This window comes from Lynx canadensis, chromosome X (genome assembly GCF_007474595.2).
Source record: "Lynx canadensis isolate LIC74 chromosome X, mLynCan4.pri.v2, whole genome shotgun sequence".
Lineage (NCBI taxonomy): Eukaryota > Metazoa > Chordata > Mammalia > Carnivora > Felidae > Lynx > Lynx canadensis.
In genome coordinates this window covers 95,061,236-95,072,012 of record NC_044321.2, presented here as the reverse complement: position 1 = coordinate 95,072,012, position 10,777 = coordinate 95,061,236, and the positions used below count along the sequence as shown (strand labels likewise).

The window sequence follows — 10,777 nt, the reverse complement described above, 5'->3', positions numbered from 1 at the left end:
CTGAGGCAGAATTTGACAAGTCACAAAAAATAAATTCACTAGTTTTTTAAAAAAATGTCCATTTGTATGTTGGAATTAAGGCAGCTTGGCTAATCTCGATTCACTGTCTTCTTAGGTTTATTTTTAATGTTTATTTTTGAGGGAGAGAGAGAGTGCACAAGCAGGGGAGGGGCAGAGAGAGAGACACACAGAATCCGAAGCCGGCTCCAGGCTCTGAGCCGTCAGCCCAGAGCCAGACGCGGGGCTCGAACTCACAGACCATGAGATCATGACCTGAGCCGTAGTCGGACGCTTAACCTACTGAGCCCCTGAGTTTATTTTTATTTGAGAAAGAGAGAAAGAGAGCAAGCCGGGGAGGGGCCGAGAGAGAGGGAGACAGAATCCCAAGCAGGCTCCGCACTGTCCGTGCAGAGTCCAACGTGAGCCTTGAACTCATGAACCTCAAGACCATGACCTGAACCCATCAGGCGCTTAACCGACTGAGCCACCCCCAGGCACTCAATTCACTACTTCTTCACAAGATAAGCTGGTATTTGGTTTGTGGTGTGAGGGTCTGAGGTCTTGCCCCTTAACGGGTTTCTTTTTGAATACACACACACACCTCAGGAGCGAAACTGAGTATTAAGCTAAAGTAAAATGACCGAATCTGATTTCCGAGGTTTAAAAAAAAAGACAACCCACCACACTATACTGGGTAAGACCGTTTTTATTAACTGACCAAAGCACTTCATTTTGTTTTCTGATCTGAGGTAAAACCATTAAACACGGTTCACAAGAAAATACAAGGACTATTCAACTACAGTTACAAGGGTTGGAGACCTCACTAGTTCATATACTTTTACGAATTCATACGACTGTACAGTCTACTTAAGCTAAGTTTATTGTTAACCGAAAAGACCCAGTTATCAGAGACCTAGACACCCGGCCCGACTCCTCTTGTGGCGGCTACTTTTGTCGGGACGGAAGAATGACGGTTACCTTAACGAATGGATTTTGAGAGCCGCGTGGCTACGGCGACCTGTACTCTCTTCGTTCCCCAGAGGTGGGCGCGAGGGCTGCCGGGAGAGCAAACGCGTGTTCTGTTCGGCACGCCCCCCCCCCCCCGCCCTCACGGCAAACCGGGTCGGATAACCATCGTCCCACCGTGAACGTGGGGATGGGGAAGAGGGTCCCTACATTTTCTTCGTCGAGTTAGCTTTTCAGGCAAGCCGGCTGATTTCTTCCAAGGCTTCCCTTCTAATGTTCAGATCCTATTTCAAGCCTCACTGTGTACCGCTGTGTTAGCGGGGGCATCTGAGTGTCCAGAGGACAAAAAAAAAAAAAAAAAAAAATCGTAAGGCGGTCTAGAAACACAGCGAATGTATTTTTCCCAACTGAGCCCAGCTTTGAGATTTCAAAAAAAAAAAAATTTTTTTTTAATGGACAGCTTTCTTTAATCAATACCAGAGGCTTTGGAATACTGCAGATTTGCTTTAGAGGTAGATAAAACAGAAATCGTGCAGCTAAGTCAATTGAGAAATGAGGGATTTGCTGTCTTGAGAACGTCAGGACTGCAAGTTCATCCTTTGTTCTCGGTTGCTGGAAGGGCTCTGCACACTTAACATCTTTACCTGCTTGGGCAGGGAGGGAATACCCAAGTCTTGCCTGTCTCAGGAAAAACAAACTGAAAGTCGGCCCGTACTGACTAGAGAGAGAAGGGAACGGTAATAACATCTGTATTACGGCCCTGCAGTTCACGGTCTGGATTTGCGACACACAAACGCATCATGCACTTGGGAGACGGGAGTTAATTGTGTATCAGTGTCACTAGTGATGTTAATTACAAAAACTTACAGCCAAGTTCGAAACGTTTCTAAATATCGGAAATCACCATGTTTTAAAGACAGACTGGAATGTTACAAATGATTCTGCAAAATACAAAAATAGATATGCTTCCACTGGACGCTCTAGTCATTTTTCCGAGCGCTCTCATCTTTTGCTTCTTCCTCATCGGAGTACACGGTGGGCTCCTCCCCCTCCTTCAGCAGCTTGCCCACGTGATGATACTTGACTGGAGGCAAAGAAAACACAAATGATCGCTCTCGTGCCTTACCCAGAACCACTACCTCCCACCTGCAAACATTCACTAGAGGCCTACGGTCTATGCGGCGATGTGCCGGGCTTCTTGAAGGTCTCTGTTAGGAAGGTCTTATGCCACAGCCCTTGGTGACCGGGAATTAAGAGTTTTGTTCAGAAGAAACACGGAAGGGGTGGCGGTGTCGGGCGAGGAGTGTGCAAGGGAAGGCTGACGCAGAGTCGTGTTTGTGTGCACAAGCGGGAGAGCAGGGCTCGCTAGGAGTTAGTTGGAAGGGTTTCAGAACGCCTCACGAAGGACGACATGCTTGGGAGGACGCGTAGGAGGACGTGAGGCAAGAGGGATTTCAGAAAATGAAAATGCCGCGTACGGAGGCATGCAGGCAAGGCTGCACACATCTGGGGAACATCAGAGAGACCGAGTTGAGAGCTCCACGGCACGGGAGGAAGGTTGGCTAAGCAGTGTGGGCGAATATGATGGAGGTGGCGGACAGCCGGCCCGAAGCGTCTGGACTTCGTCTACAGGTGGCAAAGGGCACTGAAGGTTTATGACAAAAGAACGGCGTGGGAAACCAGCGCTTTGGCAGACCAGGCAGATGACAGCAAGGAGGCCCAGCGCAGGGAGCCCAGGCGGCCAGATCAGTATGCGAAGGAACAAGGGCCAGGAGTAAGCAGGACGTCCATGGGAATGGAAAGGGAAGGATGCAAGCTACTTTAAAGCAAAATTGGAAATACGAGTTAATGAAGTTCCAACGGGAGCTGGGGACTCTGGAGAGGGGGCCCCCCCGGGGGGCGGGGGCATGTGACAGGAGCTCTACAAGGGCGGGAGGAGTGAAGTTAATACTGGCAAGAAGCAGGTCCCTGGAAACCTTCAGGAAGGGAAGTTCTGTGGGACTGTGGGGACGGAAACTGCATCGCTGGGAGTCAGAAAGCAGTGGTTAGGGACCAGCACTTCTTAGACGGGTGACAGTGAAGGGGAGGAACCAGGACTCTAGTGGATGGAGGAAAAGCGGGAGACGGTGGTTTTTCCCAGCACAAGGAACAAGCTATGCATCGTTAAAAGCAAGTGATTAAGGAGGCAGGAGAGCACTGGAGACGTTGGAGACAACAGATTTAAGGGTGCAAACCAGAATGCAAAAGGCAGGAGAAGGGATCACGGCCCCACTGGCCGCATTCTTGAGGCCAAGCTCATGAGGGATTAAGCCTATGGATGCCAGAGGCCAAGAGGGCCGGGTCTCCTCTTTCTGAACAGGTAGTAACCAACCTGTCTAACCAGGTAGCCAGACCGGCTTTTGCGTGAAATAATTACTAGACTGGAACTTCCCTATCTGAACATGTTGTAAAGGTCCCTAGGGTGCCTGGGATTACATAAAACAAATAAAAGGCGGGTGGCGCCCAAGAAACCTGCTTTAAGGGGAACCCACACTAGTTTTGAGTGGAGCTCCGGTGTCACAACAGAACTTGGGGCGGGTCTTAGTGGAAGGGGGAGAAAGTTTTTACGGTTTTTACCTCCTTGGTGAAGGCAGGCCCTAGAAGATAGAGCTTTGTCAGTAATAAATTACAACTCGCTGGTTTCATACAGAAGAACATTCTCTATGTGTACAAAAGCATCCTTAGGATACGAGAAAACCAGGGACTATGTTAGATAGTGTTAAATAGCTGAATCACGTTTTCAAAGTAAAAAGACTTGCCCCTAGACTTGAAAGCTATACTTTGTCTGCTTGGGATTCAAAATCTAGGGGTAGAGCCATAGCTGGCTAATAATTAACACTGAAGTCAGCATTATTTTCAAAAAAAAAAAAAGAAGGTTGGATTTAGCCAAAAGAGTCAGTAATATTTAACTGGCTACAGAGAACAGCAAATAGAAAACTGCATTTTAGAATAAAAAATCTTAGGGGGTGCCTGAGTGGCTGTCGGTTGAGCGTCTGACTTCAGCTCGGGTCATCATCTCACGGTTCATGAGTTCGAGCCCCGCGTCGGGCTCTGTGCCGACAGCTCAGAGCCTGGAGCCTGCTTCGGATTCTGTGTCTCCCCCTCTCTCTCTGCTCCTCCTCTGTCTCACTCTCTCTCAAAAATAAACAAAACATTAAAAGAAATAAAAAATAAATAAAAAATCCTTAAAAAAATTTTTTAAATGTTTTTATTTTTGAGAGACAGAGAGAGAGAGAGAGAGAGAGAGAGAGAGAGTGTGAGTGGGTGAGGAGCAGAGAAAGGGAGACACAGAATCGGAAGCAGGCTCCAGGCTCTGAGCTGTCGGCACAGAGCCCGACGCGGGGCTCGAACTCACGAACCGTGAGATCATGACCTGAGCTGAAGTCAGGCGCTTAACCGACTGAGCCACCCAGGTGCTCCAAAAATAAATTAAAAATCTGGAAGTGATGGTCATGGTCTTTGTATCCTGTTTCAAAGCTGGGAAAGGTTAGTCAAATTCTTAGCAGTGAGATGTTGCTAAAGTGATAAACACTTCGGTTTGACAAGAGCTGATTCCTCGATTCCCGAAATTTGAACTAATCCCCGTCCTCCCTCCCCCCACCCAACAGCCCCAAAGACCTCAGCCCATAGCATAAGCCGGGAAACAAGTGTCTCCTTTTCCCTTTCTTTTTAAAAATGCAGACACCATTGTCGCTGGGCAGATTATAAGCATCATTTGTAGATGAGGCCTATAGTCAGGCTCAGTTAGATTCAAAAAGAAGCTGTTTTGTTGAACACAAGTCTCCCATTCTTCAACAGAAATGTGGGCTGCTTTTAAATAGCAAGCCTTGCTAGTAAGGACTTCTGAAATCCCTCTCTGTAGCCTACATGACCATGATCCTTTCCCCGACAGGCCAAGCACCAAATCCTAGTGTGGAATCTAGGCAAACCCGTCAAAAACTTAAATAACAGCAACCCAAGTTTCCATGGGGAACTAGCTAAAAACTGGACGCAATCATGGCAGGTGACTCAGCACTGCTGCAATCACTTCAAGCCATGAACTTGATCCGTCCGTTCAGGAGCCTATCAAAATGCTCCCCAGTTTCAGGCTGCTTAGTAGTAACTATTGTGCTGCCGTGAATCCCATTACTGGTAGAAATTTGATCCAGGCACAATTTTAAAAAAATGCTTACAAGTGAACTGAGAGTCCCAGTCACTCAGGGTCTCCTGCTGGGCGGGAGTGAGGTCAGAAAGGTCGTCATACTCGTCCTTCAGGGCTTCCTTATCCAGGCAGAAGGTGGCAAGGCCCCGGGATGCGTCTCTTCCGGCAAAGACCCCATACGGCCCCTCTTAAAAAACAAAACCAAACCAAAGATCAGTTCTTTATTAGACGGACAGTTTCTCTGTGGTTCATACACAGGAAATAGCTTCCTTACCCATCAACGGAAGAAAGCCCCCTTCTGCAGTATCCAATTCCATTTGGAAACCCTAAGTGACGTTGATGCTTTTGTCATTACATGGTGGATACTGGAGGATCTGTTGTCCTCAAACTGTCACAAATCAGTATGTTATGCATCATCATCCATTTCCTGTGATTTTCAGACAGCTAATAAGAAAGCCATGAATGCTTATCTCCTAGGGCGGGATGCGGTGGTAGGAAATCGTTTAAGATAATACTGAGCCCACGGGTCAGAATCCGGCTTTAGGACTGAACCCAGAGCCTGCCTCTCCTCTAGGCACTAGGGCTACAGCAGCAAAAGTTACAGTTTCTTAACGTAATAAATACTAAGGCATAAATGAAAACATTTCCTTATAAAATGTATTCTGATCTATTTTAATGACTCCAAAGTATCTCATGGCGATCTTTGGTTGTGAGACTGTATTAAACATTAACATGCGATATCTGCAGGAGAAATCATTTTATGAGAGTATCAGCGGTTCAGAAATCTCTCCTCATGTTACATAATCTACACTGTCAATAAAGAAGAAATAGCACAGAGATCACCTCTGTCACTCTGGTGAGCTTGAAGACAAGACTCAAAATCCTCACACTTTCATGGAAAACAAAGACTGAATCAATATCCCAAACAAATATATGAGACATGAGAATGCTATTATATAGACTTTTGTCTAAGGGAGCGGTGAATCATTTTGTAGGTACCTGACGTGGATGTTTAGACTTATTTAAATATTGCACAAGTAAATGAAAAGAATCCAGTGTACTTTAAACCATGTGCTGTTTCCCCAAGGTAGATTGGGTAGCAACTCTGACATTAAAAAGTTTGTAGGTAACCACGAGGCCAAGTATGAGACCGGATCAAGTTTCAATATGCCCCCTGGTCACTGGAAAGCTCAATCCACAAGGAATTTATTTGTGTACAAATTAGACAAAATTTATGACCAACTTTTGAACGCAAATAAGGTTGTAAAGAAAACCGGTCGTTTGCTCTCCTACTAGAGAAGGTAAAACCCAACAAACCCATTACACAGTTTTCACACGACACATTTCACAGTTTTCACACTGTATACACACACACACACACACACACACACACACACACACACACTTCTAGCGGACATGGTAACATCTAGTACTTGAAAATAGGCCAACTGTTCTGGCTTGGACCTTGCTACTTCAGAGATTATAGTCACTGAATACTGAAAAATGGCCCAAGGGGAGCATTAGGAATATATTCACCAGAATGTACCTTCCCTAGAATATAAGCCCCACGAGCAGCCCCTTTTTCTGTTTTGCTCCCTGCTGTATTCCCAGTGCCCACAAAGGTGCCATGCATAGAATAATGGGCACCGGAATGAATCATTTTTAGGAATCCTTTGTAACACGGATTATCATTTGCACATGGTATCACACATTCACGGGCTCACAGGACGACAGCGCAGGGTAGAGACTTAGGAAGATCTCCCAATGGGCCGTCCTCAGCATTTTTCAGAGGGACAGCTAAGGCCCAGAGAGAACAATGCTTCGTGCCAGGTCACACAGCTGGTCAGTAATCCAACCCGGATTAGAACTCAGGTCGCCTGATTCCCAGTGTTGTGTTTCTGTGCACAGGCCTACATTCCTCCCAATGACTTTGCAAATTACAATCATAGGATGATGGCCCGTGCACGTCTTTGGACTACTTGACGGTGCAGCTCAGTACTAACGGGTATTTGCATGATTATGTCCACTGAAAATGCCTCTAGGTGTGCCAGGGTAAGTGCCGATAATAGAGGTGTGGTTTTCAAATGATCTTGACAGTTACACGGCCTACAGAAAGTAGGTCTTCTAAATCAGCCACGAGGAAACACTGCTAAGGGGACGAGCTCCCTAAGAACTTTCCCACATCTGATCTCGATTAGTTGGACTGGGCGAGTAAAACAAAGCAGGAGTGGAGATGACGGGGATCACGGGTATGTGTGCGCGTCTCCAGACCGCTTCCCTCTCTCCAGACCCGCGAGCAAGAGGAGAGTACTCTCGATGTGGACACACTCCCTGAGCTCTCGGTTTTTAGGAGTCCGTATTAAACGAGCTAAAACCTCCTTCCTCTCCGAATATTCTACGTGGCACGACTTTCCAAACCCGGCCGTTTCTCAAAGGCGCCCCCGGGAAAGCCTCTTACAATGCAGATTGCTGGACCTCCCCGACAGACTCCTCCACGGTGGCGGTGATTAAGCCGGGAATCGGTGTTTTTCCTCAAGCGCGTCAGGTGATTCTGATCCACCAGCAGGCTTAGAAAGCCTCATCTCTAAGGCCCTTCGGGCCTGCTGTCCTCCAATGGCTCAGCAGTCGGCCACCCTCATTTCCCCTCCGGTTGGCTTTTCCTGAAATCCCCACACCCAGCAGCCCTCACAGCCCTACCCCTTTTGTTTCCCAGGATCCTCCCACTTCTCTCTCCCTCCATTTTTAATTTTTTTTTTTTTTTTTTTTTTTGGCTTCTAGTCCTTTCTCTCGCGCTATAGACTGAAATGCTCTATTACCTTCTCATCTGGCCACATTCCCATTGTCCGCTACGTTCAGCCTCATTCCGCCCTCGAGCAGCTCCCTTCCCCCCCCCCCCCCACCGCCCCACCGCCCCACGGAATCTCCGCGTTCACCTCCCAGCTTTTCGGTCGGCCACACGCAGCGCGCGCACACACATACCAAACACATGCCACACACATACCTGACACATGCCACATTCCAAGCGCGCGCGCGCACGCACACACGCGCCTGGCGAGCCACGGACACGGGATACGCACACACACATCACCCGCCAGCGCGCACGCGGCTTCGACCTGCTGCTAATCCCACCTCCGCGCTCCATCTCCCGCACCTTCACGTTACACCACGGCCACTCCCGGCGGCAGCGGCCTCCGCATCTTCTCCGAGGCTGGACCTCCCCCCTCCCCTCCCCCCCGGCTTCCCTCGAGACACCCTCGTTTCCCTTCTCCAGCCCGACACCGCCCCTCCTTCCAGGAAGCCCCAAACCCCGTGCCCTCGAAGCGCCTCGATCACTGCGCTCGGCGGTGCCCCCCCCTTCCCGGTTAGCGATCTCGCCCGCCCCCCCCCCCCATCCCGGCCTGAGCGCTCCAGCCTTCTCCCTCCACCCCCATCCCGGCGCTGGCGGCGTCCCCCGCTGGCCGCGGCACTACTTGAGGGCCCCTTGCCCTCTGCCGCTGGGAGCCGCCCCGCCACGATCGCCATTCCTCCCCTCAGGGGCGCCTCGCTCCCCCTCGCCTCCCCCGTACCCAGCCCCGGGCCGGGGCCCCTTCTTTTGTCTCCGCGTCCCCTGGGCGGCCGCCGTTACCGGGCCCGTAGAACTTGCGGCCTTTGGTCACGTCGAACACCTTGCCGTTGATGGCCATGAGTATGCGCGGGTCCTGGACGCCGTCGAAGCGCCGCAGCTCGGCAGGGGTGAAGTCGCGCCGCTTAAGGCGGGGCAGCGGGGGCGGCTCGTCGTCGTCGCTGTCGCTGCTGGCCGCCGGCTGGTCCCCGCGCACGATCTTGTACAGCAGGAAGACGCAGAGGCCGAGCAGCAGCAGGTTGAGCGGCGACGTGAAAATCTCGTGTAGCAGCCCGCCACCCTCCAGCTCGCTCGGGTCGGCGCCGGTCGCCGCCACATCCTCGGCAGCCATGATCTCTGGAGCAAAGGTTGGGCCGGGCTAGAGAGGGCTCCGGAACTGGCTGCTTTCTCCTCCCTCTCTGCGAGCTTGTGGCGCGCACGGATCGGCGGACAAGGACTAGCCAGCGGAGGAGGCGGGGCGGGGCGGGGCCTAGGCGGGCGGAGCCTCCCGGCCCCGCCTCCCCCGCGGCCGCCGGGGCGCCGCGCCCCGCCCAGCTCGGGCCCCCCACCTGGCCTCCGGGCCGTCGCTCCCCTCCCCCAGCCGGATCCCGCCTACCCTGGCGCCGCGGGATCGGCCCCCCCCCGCCCCCACCCCCCCGCCTCGGCCCTACCTGCGAGGCCCCGGCCCCGGCCTCACGCCATCGTCGCGCCATCCTCTAGCTAAGCGCGACGCAGCGCGCAGCCCTCCTCCGCACCCTCGCTTGCTCCTTGCGCCCCGACCGGTTCCGAGAGCCTCGGCTTTGCAGAGCTCTGGCGGAGGCCCCCTCCGCCACCTGATGCGCACCGCGCACGGCCCCATGTCTGCTGCTTCAGGCTTCTCCCCCGCCTTGCATTCTGAAGCCTCACCTTTCCCCGCCCATCCCCCCCCGGGGCCGCGGGGCTCTCTTGGGGGACAGGAAGGAAACTCTCTCCTCCAGCTCCTTTTGCACCTTGGAGGCCCAGACTACCCATTTCCACTTTGGGAGCCCCCTTTGACTCTCCTCCACGACCCTTCTTCTCCAGTCCTCCCCGCCCGAGGCTGTGGCGTGGACACCCCCGGGGTAGCTCCAGTCGGTGCACGGGCCCCTGTCCGACAACTCTCCCAATACCTGGGGAGACGGATCGGCTCGCCGGATTTACGTTGAGTTCATTCTCGGCAATCAGAGATTTGCTCAGTCCCAGCGCATCAGCAAGCAACCCTCTGTGGTTAACGCGCTTTTTTTTTTTTTTTTTTTTTTTTGGCTCAGAATAATGACCAAAAGTTTCTTTGTTGGCAGCGTTCTTTTATTTGAAGTCTGCCGAGCTACCCTTGGCAGTCGCCACCTCCCTGTGCTGTATCCCAGACGAAAGCGGGAGTTTGGAAAGATCCTGAGTTTGGTCCCTTCCTTTCCTAGGTATTTCCTCCTGCCATTGCTGGGCCAACCGGCTGCACTGGAGCAGGCCTAACAGGGGAAGGCCTGTCTATACCCTTTAGAATCCTAACCCGGCTGCCCTCTTTACTGTCACCAGCCCGGGGCGGGGGTTAGGGGGGGAGGAGCGGAAGAAAGGATAGAGAGAAGGGGGAAAAATAATTAAAAGCAAGCCCGGTACACATCTGCAGCCCAGAGCAGTACTTTTCCATCAAGAGTACTGTTCGCTTGCACGTAATTTACTCCCCCTCTCAACACGCAAGAGATTTGAGAGAACTGGCTTCTTACCTGAGAATTCTAAAAACTTCTGGCACAAACTGCTTCCATCCCTGCCCCCTACCCCATCTTCTTAAATCATTTAAAAGTACCTGTGAGCGGAATAATCCTTAAATCGGGCCCACACTTTTTTTTTTTTTTTTCACAGACCTAAATTTAGGGTTAGCTGAAATGGCCCTTTCAGATCTTTGATTGAATCAAGGGAAAACAGGCTTAAACCGAGGGCACAAGGCTGTAGTTAGACTCTAATTATCTTTTGTTTTAAAAATCTACCGCCGAGATTTGTTGTTCAAAAACAACAAACTT

General features: G+C 51.2%; 1 protein-coding gene across 1 annotated transcript; it reads right to left on the bottom strand.

Annotated features, from left to right (window-relative positions):
- Window positions 1-688: 688 nt before the first annotated feature.
- On the bottom strand, window positions 689-9,189 carry PGRMC1 (progesterone receptor membrane component 1). The gene is made up of 3 exons (XM_030305302.1): window positions 8,772-9,189; window positions 5,178-5,333; window positions 689-2,050 (listed from the first exon to the last, which is right to left on the bottom strand). The coding sequence occupies exons 1-3, from the start codon at window positions 9,097-9,099 to the stop codon at window positions 1,947-1,949; spliced, it is 588 nt and encodes a 195-aa protein (XP_030161162.1). The 5' UTR covers window positions 9,100-9,189; the 3' UTR covers window positions 689-1,946.
- Between the last annotated feature and the right edge of the window lie 1,588 nt (window positions 9,190-10,777).